Source organism: Poromitra crassiceps, assembly GCF_964638095.1.
Source record: "Poromitra crassiceps genome assembly, chromosome: 8".
NCBI lineage: Eukaryota > Metazoa > Chordata > Actinopteri > Beryciformes > Melamphaidae > Poromitra > Poromitra crassiceps.
The window spans coordinates 52,826,953-52,849,587 of NC_139629.1; the positions used below are offsets into that span (position 1 = coordinate 52,826,953).

The 22,635-nt window shown below is 42.9% G+C and overlaps 1 protein-coding gene across 1 annotated transcript in view; it reads right to left on the bottom strand.

Annotated features, from left to right (window-relative positions):
• The window catches only part of hdac6 (histone deacetylase 6), a gene marked incomplete at its 5' end in the record, with an annotated part of 90,724 nt that overhangs the window by 63,203 nt on the left and 4,886 nt on the right, over positions 1-22,635 (bottom strand). The window contains 3 exons of the mRNA XM_083641306.1: positions 4,923-5,007; positions 10,255-10,340; positions 22,422-22,541. Coding sequence (XP_083497432.1) covers positions 4,923-5,007; positions 10,255-10,340; positions 22,422-22,541 — 291 coding nt within the window. The remainder of the gene's footprint in view (positions 1-4,922; positions 5,008-10,254; positions 10,341-22,421; positions 22,542-22,635) is intronic.

Below are 22,635 nucleotides of genomic sequence, written 5' to 3' on the forward strand. Positions count from 1 at the left end.
GTTGTAGCCGGCCATCTCCGTCGATTAGGCAACAAGTTTTCACAGTTTCATTTCCGGTTGAGTGATTTTGTCTTCAAAATCAAAGTGCAATAAAGTTTGGTTTTTACAATATATATATATTTTTTTTTAATTCTGACCGAAGTATATATTGCGTTACCTTCCATTCCTCTGTGGACATTAACTCGCTAAGTGAGCCTACATGTGTTTTACATATTACAAGTTAAGAAGGTGTAGCTAACTACCAGGTCACTAACTTCTCTATTGCACTTACAGAGAAGAGAAAGGAATCTAACGTCTCGACTTACTATCGGAAATATGGCAAGTAGGCGAATCTCCCCAAATGTAGTCGGGTTCCTTTGCCTATAGTTTGGTCAAATTGATCTAGGCCTATAGCTTCCAGCTGCACTTCAGTCTCTCTAGCTCTCTGTAAACTGACTATAACTGGGTTAACGTGACCTTGCAACAGTAGTTTGTCTTGTATCTAAATGCTAGATTCCTTGTTAAAGTTAGTTTTTATTATCACAAGGTTTGTGAGGTGCAGTCACATCAACACCAATGAAACAATACCATGCCAAAAATAGATACATTTGCAGTGGTAAATGTTTGTACTGTACGTGAAGCATTGGAGTCTGACACTGTGTGATATCATTCTTCTCATTTGACTGTGTAGACAGACTTCATAATGCATTATGAATGATGTCAGCTTCACAAGGCTTTGATAGAAGCCTGATCTGCTGTACTACTGCTGTGTGTTTTGATGTTGCTATCTGACCCTGTCTTGGCTAGGTCTCACTTGTAAACATGGTTTTAATCTTAATGTGACTTCTTAGTTAAATAAAGGTTATATATACTGTCATCTACAGCCAAAACTAAAGCATGTCGCTTGAGCTGTGGTGCCATATCAATTTATAGATCCAGTATTATGTGCTTGTCAGCATATGAGACCCACTACACTATGAACAAGTACTATTTTTTTTTAGTAAATGTTCAGCCCATCCCAGGCAGCAGGAGGCAGTCATAACAGAGATCCAAGTCAGGTTGAAGCTTTAGGAGAAAGCAGTTACTGATGGTTACTGAATGCACTATCCTTGGTGTCTGATTGACGCCCTTTAACCTGAAAACTCATCTTGTCCCCCACATGTCATGACTGTTCTATCTGCCAGTGGAACCTGGAAAGTAAAACCTGCATCCAGGAGTTCACGGCTCAAAGAAAGAAGTTTGAGGAATCGACATGGCTTTTCATCCGTTTAAATGCTACAGTGCATACATAGCATTCTTGCTAAAATCTGGTGTATTTACATTAGGGCTGTGAATCTTCACTGGCCTCACGATTCGATTCGATTACGATTCAGAGGGCTACAATTCGATTCGATTACGATTATCGATGCATCTCGATGCATCTTAAATCGATGCATCACTTTTTTCCGCAATACATGATTTATTTTTTCTCACTTTCTTTTTTCTCACTGTGTGGCTACTTTTAACACATTGACTGCCAGACGTTTTTTTTTTGCTGTAGGTAGCTTCTGCCAAGCCGTTTTTTGAGGATTATGGCTCATTTTATAAGAGCCGAGGATTCGTTTCAGCTTGGAGTTTGTGAACATACAATATCTCAAAAGTACTAATAGAATGTGTACTTTCTCTGTCTAAAAGAGTTAGTTTGTAGAGTTAGTAGTTATGTAAGCATTAGCAGTTGAATACAGCATGGTTTTAGCGTGAAAAAGAATATTCAGAGATAAACGGCTTTTTGTGAAATTGGATGGAACTGTCGCTTTAACCATTCATTTTTGGCTCTCTCTCTCTCTCTCTCCCTCCCCCTCTCGCTCTCTCTCTCTCTCTCCCTCCCTCTCGCTCTCCCTCCCTCTCTCTCTCTCTCTCTCTCTCTCTCTCTCTCTCTCCCTCCCTCTCGAGTTGCTTCAACTCCGCCCTCCGTGGGCGGACAAGCTTGTCACCAGTCAGTGCTTTGCTGCTCTCCTGTGCCTGCATGTCTGGGCCGCTGTTTGAGGAAGTCGGGATGGACTCGCTCGTTTGGAGTTTTGGTTGAGAGAAGCTTTTGCGATTCTGGTCATATTTATGCTGCGTGTTTCAAAGTGTGTTCCTCCACCTGTAATCTATCACCCGATCATAGTAGATCGGCTGAATCTATTATGTAAATTTGCAATCCCGCATCGCCAGCAATCAGCGCGAAAAGGAGAATGGCTGGGCTGAGAATGGCTTGACAAGTTAAAAAAATGCTTTCCTTTCTCTAGCCAGGAGAGCACTGTTGCCACTTAGTGGGTCGGTGGAATGGGTTGTAAACGTTCGGTGGCTCCAATAATTATATAAGAGATGTAAAAGGCTTAGATGCACAACCCACCGTCAAAAAAAAAAAATCGATGCCAAAAACGTGTAAACACGTTGTTGGCAGGGAACAGCTGGATTCTGAAAACGTGTTCATACGTTGTTGGCAGTGAATGTGTTAAAATAAAAGTGCATTTGGAATTGCATTGTATTATGATCCATAATTAAAATAAACAACTGCATGTACTTCCATTATATTTTATTTTATTATAAAAAAAAAAAAAAAAAAAAAACGATTTTTGACATTTGTGAAACGATGCAGAATCGTGCACGTCCGCATCGCGATGCATTTTATAATCTATTATTTTTGACACCCCTAATTTACATTACATCATGTATGTATTGTTCATTAACATATGCTGTCCCTTCCAAATAAACAAATAAATTGCTAGTGTCAGGGCAGACACTCTCACCAAGGTGTTTGCATGATGCAGAGCCACCTACCCGCCTGGTAGCCCTGCCCTGAGTGACCATAAAACATTTGGTTTAAGCGAGAACAAACAATAGTGGGGGGGGATGTTCGATACAAGATTCCTGATTTTGTAGTTCTCCCAAATGAACATGCTTTTTTTAATGTGATGTTAATCCCCTCTCAATCCAGGCATTTTATCTCTAGATTTGTGTGTCTGTTTGATGACTGTACTGTATCAGGGCCCCTACTGAAAGGATTGGTGTGGCAGGAGGGACTTGATGTTGACTTGTCTGAAACATAGGTGCCGGAAGTAGGGGGGGGGGGGGGGGGGGCAAGGGGACAATTTGCCCCCCTAAATATGATAGTGTGGAAAAAAAGACAGGAGAATCTGTTTATTGAATAAACTACAGCACAGCGGGGAGCGAGCGCTGGGCCAAAATATTTGATTAGTACTCTATATGATTGGCCTATAAAATAACCCTTCAGCCGGAGGCGGAACTCGCCATCTTCGGCTGCTCAGAATCCTCTCTGCTCCTCCCTACGGCTGTACAACAGTCTCTGACGCAGGGGACGACTGTCGCCAAGAGACTCATTCTGAAGGAGTGGAAGTCCCCCTCTCCACTTTCTTTTCAGCTGTGGTTGACAGACATGGTTTCGGTTATTCATATGGAGAGACTCCGGTTCCTGAGGACCAATTCACTTGGGAAATTCACAATTATCTGGGACCCATTTCTGGCCTACTTAGATGAGGTTGGGAGCGACGAGTAACTTGCTCAGCTGACTTTTCATGGACCCCTTGCGTGGGATTCCACACGCAAGTCTTACAAGTACACTTGACGCGGCTGGTAGCTAGCCTGGTAAACCAGCCGGTCACGTGAACTCACATTTCATTTCGTTCTGCGGGACCGTCTGGCCTCAAGCCCTGGGAGGGCTTTAAGCAGAAACTGCAAAGTGGAAGAACCAACCAACCCGAAATCCTACATTTCCCACAATGCACTGGGCTCGCGTGGCCTTCGTTTCCACGCCCACCCCTCAGGCATTTGGCTGATATCAAACTCCAGTAGGTGGCGGTAATGCACATATATGCTTGCCAACCACCATAAAAGTCAAAGAAGAAGAAGAAGAAGAAGAAGAAGGCTTCGACATAAAAACATTTAGTAGAACAAGAAAAAAATCAAAAATAAAATTGCCTCCAAATTGCACCAAATTTAAACCGAAGTATATATGTCGGGAGATGTCTTCATAAAAAAAAATTCATGCATTTTAAGGCATTTTCCAAGGAGTTACGCGCATCTGATGTTGTAACTATTTCATGTAAAAATGTGTAAAAACGGGTACATTGCTCAGCGTTGATTTCGTTACTTCAACGCACCTACTACTAGATGTAAAATTTGACGAGCTTTCCAATGCCGCCAGTCCCGTGTCTGTACGTGCTTCCGTTCCCGAGATATGGTCTCTTTGCAAGGAGCTATGGGAAGCTAATATTAGCTACCATAGGCTAGGCGGTGGAAAAAGATGGCTGCCTTTTGTTTTTCTTCAAGACCTCTGAAGGGGCGTGGAGGACCTCTAGAGGCGGGACTATTGCGGCACAGGCCCACAACACTGTAGTTCATAGGTGCTCGACTTCCGCAAGGCTGGACTTGTCGCCCCGACGCGTTTTGCGTCAGAGCGTCATGGAAATAATGTGAGAGATGGTTGATATCTCTGGCTGTAAACAACCAATTTCAAAAATTTAAACGGATTCAAAAACCTTAGGGGCGTGAGATTTAATATATATTCATATTCCCCACGGGAAAGCCGTCCTTTAAGGAGTTGTCTGTCTGTTTGACTTGTTTAAATTTAAAAACATATAGGCCTGTAATTCAAGTCTGCCTTATTTAAATTGGTTTTTAGCCCTAGTTGCACTTCTGTTGCACTTTTTTGTTCATTTGAGGTTTATAACAGTGCATGAAGGCATTGTGTATTAAATTAATGTGCTATTTTTGTGCAATAAATTTGAGTGGTTTAAAAAAAAATCTGAAATTTGGGTCGCGACTTCATGACAAGGAAAATAGTGGGTCCTGAGGCTACACCTGTTGAGAACCACTGCTCTAGGCATTGTCAGTCAGTCAGACACACACACAGACAGCAAGTCAGGCAGTCTGTCCCTCAGAGGTCAGATGTGTCTCACCTCCACCCTGACGCAGTGAGACAGCAGGCCCTGTCTCTCCACCTCGGCCATCACAGCTGTCACTCTGTCTGGACTCTCTGGGTGACTGAACACAAAACACACAATATTCACTATGGGGTATTAGCCTGGAAAAACCATTCTGATCACATGACCTCACATAGAGCCAGGGGGGGGGGGGTACCTGGGTTCCCATAGGTTTGTATGGTGAGTGAAGGGGGGTACCTGGGTTCCCATAGGTTTGTATGGTGAGTGAAGGGGGTACCTGGGTTCCCATAGGTTTGTATGGTGAGTGAAGGGGGTACCTGGGTTCCCATAGGTTTGTATGGTAGGTGAAGGGGGTACCTGGGTTCCCATAGGTTTGTATGGTAAGTGAAGGGGGGTACCTGGGTTCCCATAGGTTTGTATGGTAAGTGAAGGGGGGTACCTGGGTTCCCATAGGTTTGTATGGTGAGTGAAGGGGGGTACCTGGGTTCCCATAGGTTTGTATGGTGAGTGAAGGGGGTACCTGGGTTCCCATAGGTTTGTATGGTGAGTGAAGGGGGTACCTGGGTTCCCATAGGTTTGTATGGTAGGTGAAGGGGGTACCTGGGTTCCCATAGGTTTGTATGGTAAGTGAAGGGGGGTACCTGGGTTCCCATAGGTTTGTATGGTAAGTGAAGGGGGGTACCTGGGTTCCCATAGGTTTGTATGGTGAGTGAAGGGGGGTACCTGGGTTCCCATAGGTTTGTATGGTGGGTGAAGGGGGTACCTGGGTTCCCATAGGTTTGTATGGTAAGTGAAGGGGGGTACCTGGGTTCCCATAGGTTTGTATGGTAAGTGAAGGGGGGTACCTGGGTTCCCATAGGTTTGTATGGTGAGTGAAGGGGGGTACCTGGGTTCCCATAGGTTTGTATGGTGGGTGAAGGAGGTACCTGGGTTCCCATAGGTTTGTATGGTAAGTGAAGGGGGGTACCTGGGTTCCCATAGGTTTGTATGGTAAGTGAAGGGGGGTACCTGGGTTCCCATAGGTTTGTATGGTGAGTGAAGGGGGGTACCTGGGTTCCCATAGGTTTGTATGGTGAGTGAAGGGGGTACCTGGGTTCCCATAGGTTTGTATGGTGAGTGAAGGGGGGTACCTGGGTTCCCATAGGTTTGTATGGTAAGTGAAGGGGGGTACCTGGGTTCCCATAGGTTTGTATGGTGAGTGAAGGGGGGTACCTGGGTTCCCATAGGTTTGTATGGTGAGTGAAGGGGGTACCTGGGTTCCCATAGGTTTGTATGGTAAGTGAAGGGGGGTACCTGGGTTCCCATAGGTTTGTATGATAAGTGAAGGGGGTACCTGGGTTCCCATAGGTTTGTATGGTAAGTGAAGGGGGGTACCTGGGTTCCCATAGGTTTGTATGGTGAGTGAAGGGGGGGTACCTGGGTTCCCATAGGTTTGTATGGTGAGTGAAGGGGGTACCTGGGTTCCCATAGGTTTGTATGGTGAGTGAAGGGGGTACCTGGGTTCCCATAGGTTTGTATGGTGAGTGAAGGGGGGTACCTGGGTTCCCATAGGTTTGTATGGTGAGTGAAGGGGGGTACCTGAGTTCCCATAGGTTTGTATGGTGAGTGAAGGGGGGTACCTGGGTTCCCATAGGTTTGTATGGTGAGTGAAGGGGGGTACCTGGGTTCCCATAGGTTTGTATGGTGAGTGAAGGGGGTACCTGGGTTCCCATAGGTTTGTATGATAAGTGAAGGGGGTACCTGGGTTCCCATAGGTTTGTATGATAAGTGAAGGGGGTACCTGGGTTCCCATAGGTTTGTATGATAAGTGAAGGGGGGGTACCTGGGCTCCCATAGGTTTGTAAAGTGAAGGGGGTACCTGGGTTCCCATAGGTTTGTATGGTGGGTGAAGGGGGTACCTGGGTTCCCATAGGTTTGTATGGTGAGTGAAGGGGGGTACCTGAGTTCCCATAGGTTTGTATGGTGAGTGAAGGGGGGGTACCTGAGTTCCCATAGGTTTGTATGATAAGTGAAGGGGGTACCTGAGTTCCCATAGGTTTGTATGATAAGTGAAGGGGGGGTACCTGGGTTCCCATAGGTTTGTAAAGTGAAGGGGGTACCTGGGTTCCCATAGGTTTGTATGGTGAGTGAAGGGGGGTACCTGAGTTCCCATAGGTTTGTATGGTGAGTGAAGGGGGGTACCTGAGTTCCCATAGGTTTGTATGGTGAGTGAAGGGGGGTACCTGAGTTCCCATAGGTTTGTATGATAAGTGAAGGGGGGGTACCTGGGTTCCCATAGGTTTGTAAAGTGAAGGGGGTACCTGGGTTCCCATAGGTTTGTATGGTGGGTGAAGGGGGTACCTGGGTTCCCATAGGTTTGTATGGTGGGTGAAGGGGGTACCTGAGTTCCCATAGGTTTGTATGGTAAGTGAAGGGGGTACCTGAGTTCCCATATGTTTGTATGGTGAGTGAAGGGGGGTACCTGAGTTCCCATAGGTTTGTATGGTGGGTGAAGGGGGTACCTGAGTTCCCATAGGTTTGTATGGTAAGTGAAGGGGGTACCTGAGTTCCCATAGGTTTGTATGATAAGTGAAGGGGGGTACCTGGGTTCCCATAGGTTTGTATGATAAGTGAAGGGGGTACCTGGGTTCCCATAGGTTTGTATGATAAGTGAAGGGGGTACCTGGGTTCCCATAGGTTTGTATGATAAGTGAAGGGGGTACCTGGGTTCCCATAGGTTTGTATGGTGAGTGAAGGGGGGTGCCTGGGTTCCCATAGGTTTGTATGATAAGTGAAGGGGGGTACCTGGGTTCCCATAGGTTTGTATGATAAGTGAAGGGGGGTACCTGGGTTCCCATAGGTTTGTATGGTAAGTGAAGGGGGGTGCCTGGGTTCCCATAGGTTTGTATGGTAAGTGAAGGGGGGTACCTGGGTTCCCATAGGTTTGTATGATAAGTGAAGGGGGGTACCTGGGTTCCCATAGGTTTGTATGGTAAGTGAAGGGGGGTACCTGGGTTCCCATAGGTTTGTATGGTAAGTGAAGGGGGGTACCTGGGTTCCCATAGGTTTGTATGATAAGTGAAGGGGGGTACCTGGGTTCCCATAGGTTTGTATGGTGAGTGAAGGGGGGTACCTGGGTTCCCATAGGTTTGTATGGTAAGTGAAGGGGGGGTACCTGGGTTCCCATAGGTTTGTATGGTAAGTGAAGGGGGGGTACCTGGGTTCCCATAGGTTTGTATGGTAAGTGAAGGGGGGGTACCTGGGTTCCCATAGGTTTGTATGGTGAGTGAAGGGGGGTACCTGGGTTCCCATAGGTTTGTATGGTGAGTGAAGGGGGGGTACCTGGGTTCCCATAGGTTTGTATGGTGAGTGAAGGGGGTACCTGGGTTCCCATAGGTTTGTATGGTGAGTGAAGGGGGTACCTGGGTTCCCATAGGTTTGTATGGTGAGTGAAGGGGGGTACCTGGGTTCCCATAGGTTTGTATGGTGAGTGAAGGGGGGTACCTGAGTTCCCATAGGTTTGTATGGTGAGTGAAGGGGGGTACCTGGGTTCCCATAGGTTTGTATGGTGAGTGAAGGGGGGTACCTGGGTTCCCATAGGTTTGTATGGTGAGTGAAGGGGGTACCTGGGTTCCCATAGGTTTGTATGATAAGTGAAGGGGGTACCTGGGTTCCCATAGGTTTGTATGATAAGTGAAGGGGGTACCTGGGTTCCCATAGGTTTGTATAATAAGTGAAGGGGGGGTACCTGGGTTCCCATAGGTTTGTAAAGTGAAGGGGGTACCTGGGTTCCCATAGGTTTGTATGGTGGGTGAAGGGGGTACCTGGGTTCCCATAGGTTTGTATGGTGAGTGAAGGGGGGTACCTGAGTTCCCATAGGTTTGTATGGTGAGTGAAGGGGGGGTACCTGAGTTCCCATAGGTTTGTATGATAAGTGAAGGGGGTACCTGAGTTCCCATAGGTTTGTATGATAAGTGAAGGGGGGGTACCTGGGTTCCCATAGGTTTGTAAAGTGAAGGGGGTACCTGGGTTCCCATAGGTTTGTATGGTGAGTGAAGGGGGGTACCTGAGTTCCCATAGGTTTGTATGGTGAGTGAAGGGGGGTACCTGAGTTCCCATAGGTTTGTATGGTGAGTGAAGGGGGGTACCTGAGTTCCCATAGGTTTGTATGATAAGTGAAGGGGGGGTACCTGGGTTCCCATAGGTTTGTAAAGTGAAGGGGGTACCTGGGTTCCCATAGGTTTGTATGGTGGGTGAAGGGGGTACCTGGGTTCCCATAGGTTTGTATGGTGGGTGAAGGGGGTACCTGAGTTCCCATAGGTTTGTATGGTAAGTGAAGGGGGTACCTGAGTTCCCATATGTTTGTATGGTGAGTGAAGGGGGGTACCTGAGTTCCCATAGGTTTGTATGGTGGGTGAAGGGGGTACCTGAGTTCCCATAGGTTTGTATGGTAAGTGAAGGGGGTACCTGAGTTCCCATAGGTTTGTATGATAAGTGAAGGGGGGTACCTGGGTTCCCATAGGTTTGTATGATAAGTGAAGGGGGTACCTGGGTTCCCATAGGTTTGTATGATAAGTGAAGGGGGTACCTGGGTTCCCATAGGTTTGTATGATAAGTGAAGGGGGTACCTGGGTTCCCATAGGTTTGTATGGTGAGTGAAGGGGGGTGCCTGGGTTCCCATAGGTTTGTATGATAAGTGAAGGGGGGTACCTGGGTTCCCATAGGTTTGTATGATAAGTGAAGGGGGGTACCTGGGTTCCCATAGGTTTGTATGGTAAGTGAAGGGGGGTGCCTGGGTTCCCATAGGTTTGTATGGTAAGTGAAGGGGGGTACCTGGGTTCCCATAGGTTTGTATGATAAGTGAAGGGGGGTACCTGGGTTCCCATAGGTTTGTATGGTAAGTGAAGGGGGGTACCTGGGTTCCCATAGGTTTGTATGGTAAGTGAAGGGGGGTACCTGGGTTCCCATAGGTTTGTATGATAAGTGAAGGGGGGTACCTGGGTTCCCATAGGTTTGTATGGTGAGTGAAGGGGGGTACCTGGGTTCCCATAGGTTTGTATGGTAAGTGAAGGGGGGGTACCTGGGTTCCCATAGGTTTGTATGGTAAGTGAAGGGGGGGTACCTGGGTTCCCATAGGTTTGTATGGTGAGTGAAGGGGGGTACCTGGGTTCCCATAGGTTTGTATGGTGGGTGAAGGGGGGTACCTGGGTTCCCATAGGTTTGTATGGTGAGTGAAGGGGGGTGCCTGGGTTCCCATAGGTTTGTATGGTAAGTGAAGGGGGGTGCCTGGGTTCCCATAGGTTTGTATGGTAAGTGAAGGGGGGTACCTGGGTTCCCATAGGTTTGTATGGTAAGTGAAGGGGGGTACCTGGGTTCCCATAGGTTTGTATGGTGAGTGAAGGTTTCACTGTAAACCAGGCCGGTTCCACTGGCTGCTGCTCTGCTGGACAGATCCTAGACACACACACACACACACACACACACACACACACACACACACGCCACACACACATTATAATAACTAGAAATCAATTCCTACGCTGGAGACTCTGGAGATGATGCGACATACAGTAGGTGCAGTTATGGAAATTGCCCGGTTTGCGGGCTCGTAGACACATGTAGAGAGAATTTAGATGTTGTTATACCCCCTCTAGCGTAGGGGGCGCTAAGTGCATAAAGCTACTCTTTGTTGTGGGACTTCAGAAGAAGTCTATAAAAGGAAGTGGCTAACAGGAAGAAGGGATCAGTCCCCAGAGACAGGAGATGGGGGCTGGTCCACAGTGTCTGTGAGACTTTGTTTTTGTAAATAAACCTTTTGTAATACTTTTACCTTCTAGTTGCATTGGTTTTCTAAACTTAGAGTTAAATTCCTCACGACAGTTTGGTGTCCGAAACCCGGTTCGAGGAGGGATACTGGGAGATTTTAGTAGCTTGCTGGATGTCTTTTTCTTGTGGAAGTGCACAACGCAGGATGGACAACTCAGCAAAGGAGCAAAAGTCAACAGGAGGCGAGTATTGTTTTGATTGTGTTTACAGAAGCAAAGTCTATGAAAACTAGTTTGTAAATATATAAAGTATTCCTTAAGATGAGAGAGTTTGTACAGGACTGCAGACAGGAACAAAGGGCCGGTTTGCACAGAGGGGGGAGGAGAAATGGGGGTAGGCCTCTCCTGTCTGTGTGAACAGGCCTGGGTTCTTAAATCAGAAACATGTGGTAAAACAAGTTAATTTAAAGTCTACGTTGTGTTCAAAAGTCAAATCTCTCAGCTTAATGTGTTTGGTTAAGTTTGTATTTTGTTAAATGTTGCTGTGTTTTATAGGAAGGTGGCTTGAAAAGTTAGGCAGAGAGAGCGGGGGTGGTATGTTAGCAGGGCTGTAGAACAAAAGGCAGCGAGAACAAAGGCCTCTAACTTCAGCCTGCTAAATAGTTTCTCCTGGGGGGAGGAAGGTAAAAGGAAATGGAGGGTACAATATTTCTGCCACATCGGGGAAGTTCTGTAAAGTTAATGTCTAAAGTTTAATTAACTATAATTTGATTTTCTTGGGGTCTACTGTAGCTAATGTTAATTTGGGGTTATTTCACACCATGCATATAGGCTACTGTAGCTAAGTATGGCTGGACCATGCTGGCTCTAAACTGAAAAACATGCTTTTCCAATGTATATAAAGCGGTTTATCTGTGTGTAATTGTAGTAATACCGGTAATGTATGTTGGGGTTGTTTAAATGTAGGCAATAATCATCAGTGTTGTGTATGAACAAGATAAAGAAAGAGAGCGTAGATTAAACGCTAACTAGTGTTATTAGAGTTAAAAGCTATGTTTAGCAAGTAGAGAAAACAGTGTTCATGCCACCTTGATTATTGATGTATTCAGAATCTGCAAAGGTATTGTATAGGCCTACTAAAAATTTAAGAAGTATTTGGGATGTAGATAAGAAAAGTTAAGACGTTTAAATGCAAGATGAGAATTTAGAGTTAAGATTATTTTGATGAAAACTTTGGGAGTTAGGATGATCAATACATTGATAATCTGTATTGAAGCCCGGAAAATTAAAAAAAGAAGTCGTGATTTACAGACCGCCGGCAGTGGAAGAGCGCGCTATATAAATAACATAGAGGTGGGATGAAATGGCCCCAGCCTCTAGTGGACAGGCCATAGGGAATATGGGCCAAGAAGGACCGGAGAGTCCTAAAAGTGGAGTGCACGGCCTGATAAGATATTCATATTCGATCCAAATTGAATCAGATGGAGGCAGACAGACTATTGAACGTACATAATTCGAACACAAGTTCTGAATCATTTTTGAGAAATGGTCAGTCTTCGGTACATGGAAGTCTGATAGCCTATGTGCACATTAAGAAAAGTTAGCTTCAGAGATAGCAGTGGCTATGCTAACAAAAAGCCTCCCCGGGAGAGGGAGAGAGAGACTCAGGTAAGGCCAAAGGGGAGGAGTTATGGAGAGAAGGCTTGGAGAGTGGTCAAATAGACTAGAGGGCACAGGATTGTCTAAAATATGTATCATATCCATGTTTTGAGTCCTTATATGGAGGTTCCAATTTATGTCCATTTTAGACAATAGTAGATAACCAGAGAGACGCAGAACGGGAACAAAGCCTGTGAATATGATTTTAAGAATCTATCACGGCCTGGTGTAGTATGGTTAATGTGCCCAAAGAAGCTTGAATCTCCTAAATCTTTCAGGGACTGGCTCTGAGCAAGGGAACTTTGCACATGGGTGCAAATGTAAACCCCATTGGAGGGGTAAGCCTCATTGGAGAGGCAAATTTAAACCTCATTGGTGAGGCATAAATAGTTTGGGGAGCTATATAGATGAGAAGCAAAATAGGAAAATAAATTGATTAGCCATACCTTAACTAAATGGGGGCAAAAAGTGTGTTGGGCGCTCGAGGCAATTTGAATGAAGAAGGGTAGAGAGCTGGAAGCTACATGTAATTGTATAACAGAGGGACCACTTTTAACTGCCATTATATTTAGTTGTTGAGATGGTACAATAAATTGCAGATTTTGGATGCATTAGATTGTCTGTGTCCCGCGGGGTGTTTGTGTATAAGATGAAATGTGTTAATTATATGTATGAATGTGTAACATGTTAGGTGTGACAGCAGCGGTAACATAAATGCATTTACGAAGTAAAGCATTAAAGTGTGCAGGGTTAGAACTTATATAATTACCGTAAATTCCGGACTATAAGCCGCGGCTTTTTTCCCGTTTTTTGGCCTTTTTTGCCCCCTGCGGCTTAAATAACGGTGCGTCTTATCTATGGATTTTTCCAGCAAACGGCCACTCGGGAACCTCCAAAATCTATGGATGTTGGTATGAGGCAGAACGAGAGCAAGACAGACATTATGAGAGCGAGACCCTGATTGGATGATGTTGCAAAAAATGTGCCTCGCGACCTGATTGGAGCACTGTGCCACTACTCTCTCTCAGCCACTACGGTAAAACACCCTCCCTCCTCCCTCGCTCCGGGGGGAAAAAGGCAGCGATTGAGCTTGAAAGACAGTCTGAATGAAATTGAATGTAACATTCCCAATTCTATGTATTACATTCTAAAAAACTAACAGCAACATTTTGGAAGGCTAAGCCACACAACTAGGTCGTTGTAATCTAACATCATGCTTCAAAAGATGGAGAACTGGCTGTGTTACGACGATGGCGGCGAGAAGAAGAAGGAAAGAAGGAAATCGAGTAGCAGCACGTAACCTTGGCATCAGGGTGTTGACACAGAGAGCAGACGGCCGAGGTGCCGTTCAGATCCGACTGAAGGCTCAAGTTTGCCAGTGGATCCTGACAGCGTGGAGGAGTGTCAAAACATCCACGATTACCAACGGGTTCCGAAAGGCTGGACTGCTGCGTGATGAAGAGGAGGACGCCGCCAGCTGAGGGCCTTCAGAGGCTGTTCGATTCCGACAGTGACGAAGAGGAGTTCGTTGGTTTTGAGAGCGACAACGAAGGAGAGAGGAGAGTGGCTGACGAAGCCACCCTGAGCCTGTTCGTTTCCGACACTGAAGATGAGGACTTTGGTGGTTTTAGTACGCAGGAAGAAGACGAAGATGAGGATTAATGACTTGACTTTTCTGGTTACAGCCGTGTACTGCACCTTAGCCTAAAAGATGAAGACGAGGATTAATGACTTTTCTGGTAGGCTGATTACCGTATATTTTAAGCAGCCGTGTTACTGCAACTTTAGGCTTACGCGCTTACTGTCGTGTTACAGGCACTTTATTTTGCACTTTAAAAAAAACACATTTAATTTAGCCATTGATATTGCCTCGTCAAGCGCTGTAAGCTTTGTTTTTTGTTATGGTACTACTGTAGGCTATAATGTAGATCAGTGGTTTTCAACCTTTTTCATGCCAAGGACCCCTAAATTTACACAGCACAGTACATGTTCTGTAGCTACTATTGCACTAAATGGTAACACTTGAATACGTTATGCAAATATGCAACTTGTTTTGTTGAAATGTTAATAAATGGGAGCTTCCCCAAACAGCCATCTCTTTCCCGACAATCCCCTCTGTGCACGAAGCCTTACATATGGTAATTAAACATCAAAACACCCGCGGCTTATAGACCGGTGCGGCTTATAGAAGAAAAAAATAGTCACCTTTGAAGGTGCGTCTTATAGACCGGTGCGCCTTATAGTCCGGAATTTACGGTAGGTAATACATTTGATCAATGTAAGGAATAGATAAAAAAAGTGGGAAATCTATGCTGTGTTTAACATAATTTGTGTGTGTTTCAGGGAACGGAACCATGGGAGGAAGAGAGAATGCAGCAGTCGTTGCAGGAAAAATGTACATTATGAAAGCGTATTAATGTTGGTTTTAACATTTCAGGAACAGGCCGAGATGAGGTGACGTTGGGTGTCTGCTGGAAAAAACCCACAGTAGTATGAAGAACTGCTAAGTTTCCAGCGAATGTAGCTAGGAACTATATAACTATATTTACACAATGTTGTCGTGATATGTGAATCTCTGAGACTTAACAGGAAATGGGAGGAGAACTTGGAATAATCTAAATGCTAATTTTCTTACAGGGGACTGTAGGCTGAGAGGTGATGTCATGTAAAACTCTGAGATGAAACCCTAACATTGCTTTTGCAGGCAGGAAAACCATTATTCCATTCCGGAATTGTAACTAATTTGATCTTTTACTATTACAAACATTTGGTCGGTGATCATTTAAAAGGAACTCATAAGACAACAGAATTTTGGTACTAATATTTTCCGTTCACAGAAAAGGAGTTGAAAAGAATTGGAAGTCATGCTGATCAAAGGCTTTTCGTGCAGCAAGCGTGATTGAAATGCTAATTTGGAGACAGAGAAGAGCCGTCTGTCTGTCATTGTAAACAGGGGTAAGCTAACCTTTCTTTCAGGTAACTGAGGAACAAACTAAGTTAAAGCACTTGGAGGACGTGAACTTCACATGGGGTAAAATCCAACTACATTTAAGTGTATTGTTTAATTGATATTCAGTCTAATATAATATTTCGTCATAAGGAAGGGGAAGTAGTTGTGGAAGTTTGTGGGAAATAATGCTTTTTCATACGCAATGAATGACTAAATTGATGGAAAGGTCCTGACATACATGTGTATAACGTTCTGGTTGCAGATGGAGAAAATAATTTTGCTTTTAAAGCGGTAAAGTGTCATCAATAATAATATAAATTGATTAAGGGGAAGATAATTCAATGATGTCGTATCATTTAATGTGATCTGGCAAATCAACATCCTGAGTAAAAGTCACTCTTATTTAGAAAAATGTACCTTATAGAGTAACTGTGAGATTAATCTTAAACAGAAAGATGTTCCATTATTTGTGAGTGCAACGACTAACTATAATTGTTTGCTTAAATCTATTACAGAGGAGGAGTGGAGTAGAAACGGGAGAAAGCTTCCTGATTCAAATGGTACCGAGAGAGAGGTTAAAATGAATTTCTGGGAAAATACAAACTCTAAATTTCAGATTTACTTTGCTTTAGAAAAAATGTCATTTTACTTTGAGAATGGAAAAACTTTCATTCATTCATTTAGCTAGAGTTAAAAGGAGCAGAGGGGACTTTGTTGCCTAAGGCATGTTTATATGCAAATGGTCTGAATGGCTCATTCACTGCCTGAGGAAAATAAGAGAAATCTTTTTCTGAACAAACATTTAGAAAACATTAGAAAGTTAATTGAGTTGCAGACATTTACTACTTTCCAAATCTATCATTATTACCGTTAGTCTGATAAGTAGTCTCAAAATTAAAAAATATACAAGCCATGTGTCTCGAAAAAAAAAAAAATCAAGATGGAGTGAAATTTGCACTTAATAGAAGTGAGATCATAGTGATAAGGTGCGAACAGACACTAGTTGACTGGGAGACAACAGCTGGAGGGCTGCTGAGGAAGGGGGGCTTAACAAAACAAAAGAATAATCAAGGAGTTGTTCATTCACAGAGAATATACTTTCTCAAAGCCAGAAATAGGTTGACTGCGTGCAGCAGAAACAGCAGGAACGACTGCAATCTTCTGTACCATAGATTGAAAGTATTGTAGGGTAAAAGTAGTCTATTATACCGTTGCTATTACAAATAATCGGAGGAAGCGGAAGTGAGAAGCGGTAAATGCAGTGCTTAACATGGTAAGTGGAAAAGTACTTATCATATCACATTTGAACATGAAAGTAAAGCTACAGCCTAAGTATGAAATATAGATATGTTAAGAGCCAAATTATAAATGGAATCAAATGATAATGTGAATGAAGAGAATGAAACTCTAGATATAGATCTGTAGGAGTTTCAGAAGAGGGGATTTATGATTTCTTCCATTGTGATGTGTTGCAAGAAAATATTGTTGCAGATTGGAGAGACTTGGAGAGATGGGGACACCACAGGGAAGTGATGGTTACCCTGGTCTGGAGGAGAGGAGGAAAATGCATGAAGACTATTGTTTGGCTAATGACCTGAGGTCACATCATGAGACCTGGAGAGAGAACAAAGACGTTTAGGAACCGGGGAGAACAGGACTGACTTCAAAGAGATTAGGAGAGACAAATTGAAAATAGGGAAAAATCCAAATTTTCAGAGGGGGAAAAGAAGAGAAAATGTTGGACTGGACTGCTGACTGGACTTGTTGAATGACTTGACTGAAATGAGCTCATGTAAATATGTACAATAATTATGAAAATGTTTGTTGGGTGAGGCAAACTTTAAATCCAAGTGTGTTTGGGGGCATGTGGTTTGATGACAAACTAATAACTAACCAAACTAACTAATTCATAACTAACTATGAAAAGTTGATTGACATAACCAAGTTTATTGGACAAAAGTCGTGGAGGATCCATAGCACAGGTAATATTGGACAAAAGAAAGCAAGAGGTGAGCAGAATCTTTCTTATAAATATGTTATATTATGTCAGACAATCATTGTATGTTGTTATGTGAATATTAGGAATGTATGTATTGTGTTTAGTGCACAATAATTGCATATTGTCAGCTGAACCTCATTTACAGCTGAGTTGGCCAGAGGATGTGTCTCTATCTTAGTCGTATGGAAAATGGACACATAATGGGCCTACAGTACAGTGTAATATGTAATGAAATAGCTCTATGGTTGCTTTTAAAATATGTGATGATTTTCAACGTATTGTGGTCAGTGCCATACACAAACAAGCATTATGACATTGATGGAGTGAATGGTTAGTGTCATACAACCTATAATAAGAAGTCAATCTAAATGCATTGAATGGAAAGTAATTTGCTGTTTGTGTCATTACAGGAGAGAAAATGGAGACTGAGAGGAGCATTGGGGCATTTAGGAAGAAATGTCAAATGAACAGATAGGAATGACTCATTGCTGGAACTTGGACAATTAATATTTGATAATAAAGCGAATAAAGCGAATTAATTATAGCAATTAATAATATGAAAATATAGGAACGTAGTTTGGTGAGTATGAAAATGCATGCAGTACAAATTTAAAGTGTAAAGAAGGCGGCATAATGAGAGAAATTGTCCAGTGTTGCTTGCTGGAGTCACTACATGAACAGGCAAGTGATTTATTCTAATATCAAATTAATAATTTCATATATGACTAATCTGAAATGAGTTATACAGGGTTCTGTCAGAGGTGCTAAACATTCTTAAATTTAAATTAAATCACATGTATAATATGGGACTTTACTGTGTATTATGGAAAAGCGTGCGTTCAGCTGTTTATCTGTCATTTGATTTGGGATTCCCTTTGCCTGCTTTAGGTTAGTTTGGGTCCCTAAGTTTGTGGGTTTACTTAGTTGTGTACAGTTTTGGCTGCAGAGGTCAGGAGCCAATATGATGTTCCCACGTTTGTGCAAGAGCACTCCCTTAAGGAGGGCATCATGGCAGTGATCAATATCTGTCAATCATCCAGTCATTTGGACAATGTTCTTAAACTCAACCAATTACTGTATTTAAGATTGTAATTTTGAAATGAGAATGTGTTTATAGTTTCCATGTTGGTGTGGAAATTTCATCACCAGTTGGGTGTACAAGTTTACCTAAAGTGGTATTAAACTGATCTTTAAAAAGTATTATCTTTAATTGGTTATATCTGTAGAGTGCAAACACCATTTTAGCACTGTGCGAACTCAATATTATTTATCGGCAATCAGATTGTAATTGAACATTGATATTAGGTTTGTTTGCATTGCAGAACTGCTGACCAAGATGGAGAACCGACATGGATCGTTCAAGACTCCAGGAATGTCAAAATATGATTAGGAATATGAATGAATGAGTATCGACAGGATGTGAGGGTTTAAGATGGATGAGTGTGTGAACGAATGTGAGTGTGCAAGATGGAGGCGAGATACTGGAAGCCATCAAGAGGACACTTCACTAGCATCTGACCTGGGGAGGAGCCAATGGGAAAGCCATGATGACATCATTTGAATAGTGTCTGAATTGTTATAAATAAATGATAGAGCACACTTGTATAGGATGGAGCCAATGGAGAAGACGATGACATCAATCACGTCAAATATTTGAACTGCTAATGAAATTTATGTTGTATTGTATGCACTTTGTATATAATGTTGAAAAGTGAAGTGTATGATTGTAGTGCAATGTTTCATATGTTATAAGTCATGTATAGTGTCTAAGCTTAGCAATGATAGCATGCTATAGTTGTAATGAGATCCAACAACTTTAAACTGGTAGATTAGGCCAATCTATCAGAAGTATATTATGTAAATAACTTGGATTAGTAAGGAGTCCATCATTACATGGAGTGATATAGCAGCAAGGCACATTTCAAATACAGGCTTTATTAAGTGATGTCCCAAAAGCAAAGAGAGGGGGTCGCAGAGGACTTCTCTAGACTGTACACAGACAGAGTTTATAATCTGCATGTATTTGAAATATTTAAAAGCCACTGCATTCTAAAGAGAGGAGTACAGAGTTGGATTGGGAATATGGCAAAGTCAAGTGTACTTCTTTTAACAAGAATGTATATATCGGCATGGGATGATGAATACAACTAAGAGTAAGTTGAAATTCAATATAACAACTTCTAAATAAAATAGTTTTACTGTTAATAAGTAAAAAGAGGAGGGAAACTGTAGAGAGAATTTAGATGTTGTTATACCCCCTCTAGCGTAGGGGGCGCTAAGTGCATAAAGCTACTCTTTGTTGTGGGACTTCAGAAGAAGTCTATAAAAGGAAGTGGCTAACAGGAAGAAGGGATCAGTCCCCAGAGACAGGAGATGGGGGCTGGTCCACAGTGTCTGTGAGACTTTGTTTTTGTAAATAAACCTTTTGTAATACTTTTACCTTCTAGTTGCATTGGTTTTCTAAACTTAGAGTTAAATTCCTCACGACACACATCGCCTGGCTTCACCGGTTGAATAGTAAAATTAGATAGCCATTTTAAGCTCCCAGCAGCCGCCATCTTGAAAATGACCTCTTTCCTGGAATTTTCATTTTGGTAGACTTTTAGCATGTTGTTTAACGTGGCCAATCGGCCAATAGTACCAGAATCCATTGAAAAACCTTTTGTATGAATTTGTTTAGGGTTAGGTGCTCTTTTTTCATATATTGACTGGCCTAAGGGCCTGTGTCCACCTAGCATCTTTTTCCGACCGTTAAACACTGGAAGTACGCTGGGGAGCGCTGATCCCAGCGCACAATATGCAAGGAAGCAGTCTGAAACTAACGTTAGTTCAGTGCGGTAGTAGCTTGATAGCTGACGGCTAACATTAGCAAACAACACACAGTGATTTAGCTCAACACTCACCAGAAATATCAAATGTCAGAGAAGGGTCACAGCTTCTTATGTCAGAGCACTCCAAATCTCTCCAGTGACCCCCCCCCCCCTTCTAAATAACGAACAGTCCCTTAATGTAATTTATACCATGGTCTGGGTGAATACTCGATTCTGATTGGCTGCAAGGTGTCCATTAAAAAGTGATATTGTACAGTGATAATGGACACCTAGCTAAATGGTCTGTTCACCGTTCATATCAATGCGCCATAGTTTCATCAGTGTTATCAGGAGAGCAGTTTGAGCTCTATACCCCCGTTAAGGGTTAATATGACAATTTTGGATGTTGAGAAAAAAATTGACTCGGTCAAAGTAAGTATTTAAATCACCCCTGTGTGCTCAGTTTATCAAAAATAACTCTTATTTACAATTTTGATTTTCGTTTCGGAGATTTTTAACCTCGCGTCACCAGGCTCTTCTCGGCGACAAAGAGGATATTTCCCTCGGCTCGTGCACGAGCGGGGGCGAGCCCTTTGAGAGAGAGAGAGAAAGAGAGAGAGAGAGAGAGAGAGAGAGAGATGCATGCAGTGCGAGCCCCCGCTGCACTTTTCACTTCCTGAAACTCTTCGCTCTTAAATGTTAATATACTTGGCCAATACGTATCTATCATACAAAATAAAGCAAGCAGCCAAACGGTAATGTCTTCATTTAATGTAGAACGCAAAACATCGTTAAACCTGCATTCCTGTGATGAAGTTAACGTTTGAGTCGGCTTTAAAACGGAGATTGGTGGAGGTGGGAGGGACTATTTTATTTCGTGGAAGACTGATTTACAGTATGAATAACAGACATTTAGCCATTTAGATTGCTTTATTTATTACACATGGAAATATAAATGACTGGTCTTATTGTTTTGTTGGCAAGTGACCATGGTATAAGCGGGTTAATGCCCTTCGAGGTGTACATTATCACTTTTTAAGGGACTTCGCGGAGGCAAACCATCCTCGGCTTCGCCTCGGACGGTTCACGCCTCCGCGTCGTCCCTTAAAAAGTGATAATGTACACCTCGTCGGGCATTAACCCTTACGTAATGTGGGGAGGTTTATATCTATTAGTTAAAAAAATTACCCCATTCACCGGAATTTGGGGCCCCCTCTTGGGACGCCATCTTTGATTTGTCAATAAATAATTAACTGATGATAATTTCACTGATTCAGTTGCAGGGATCACACTTAACTTTTCCACTGGTAGCACTGGTGCTGGTGCAACCAACTTTTTAATTTGGTCACACAGCACATGATTTGGTCGCACCATTTTTTGTGAGGGGGGGTATTCTTGTATTGTCTTATATTGTCAATATATAGGCCAATAAAGGATCCCATTACCTGGATGGCTGGATAATTATCTAATCTACTCTTGCCAGTGTGTTGCCAGTGTGCCAGTGTGTCAGAGAATAGATTTTAAAATACTGTTATTAGTCTATAAATCACTTAATGGCCTAGGCCCAAAATACATAGCTGAATTGCTCCCACGCTACGAACCGTCTAGAACTCTTAGGTCAACAGGGTCCAGCTTATTAACTGTCCCTAGGATCAAATCAAATCACGGGAAGGCTGCATTTACCCACTATGCTTCTGCTAGCTGGAACAAATTGCCTGAAGACCTCAGATCTGCCCCAACCTTACTTACTTTTAAAAATAGACTAAAGACTTTTATGTTTACCGTCGCTTTTAACTGCTGACAGCTACTATGCAAACCCAATGAGTCCTCTATAAGTTTTAGCTCTTTCTGCAACTGCTGCGCCTGCTGCCTATTGCACTTTTTTATACTCTTTTTTTTTTAAGTTTTGTTGTGATGCTTTTAAATGTCCATTTTATTTCTTCTTTTCGTTTATTTTCCTGTAATACACTTTTTATACTCTTTTTTTTTTAAGTTTTGTTGTGATGCTTTTAAATGTCCGTTTTACTCTCTTCTTTTCTTTTCTTTTCCTGTCAACCATTTTATGTGAAGCACTTTGAATTGCCTCTGTGTATGAAATGTGCTATACAAATAAACTTGACTTGACTTGACTTGACTCTATTTAAAATGGCCCATTTGTCAAACAAATAACTAACCTGTATCCATAGTACCAAGTACAGTACTTTGAGTCAAAGGTAACAGCACTTGATTAAAAATAAATAAACTCACAGAATATAACAAATGATATGATGCATTATTATTCATTAAACTAGGATTATAGGAATTAAATGTGGGACGAGACAGGCTCAGGGTATCTCTCTCTCTCACACACACCAGCTGCTGCAGCTGCTGGGTCAGCTCCTCCTCTTTGGTCTGCATCCTTCCTCTCCTCTTCGCCTCTTGCAGCCTGTCTCCTCCTTTCCTTCCCTTGTTTCCTTTCCTGCTGCTGGCAACCTGAAACACACACACACACACACACACACACACACACACACACACACACCTCTTAGGCCATGACAAAAAGGGATAATAAAAACATGGGTGTTAA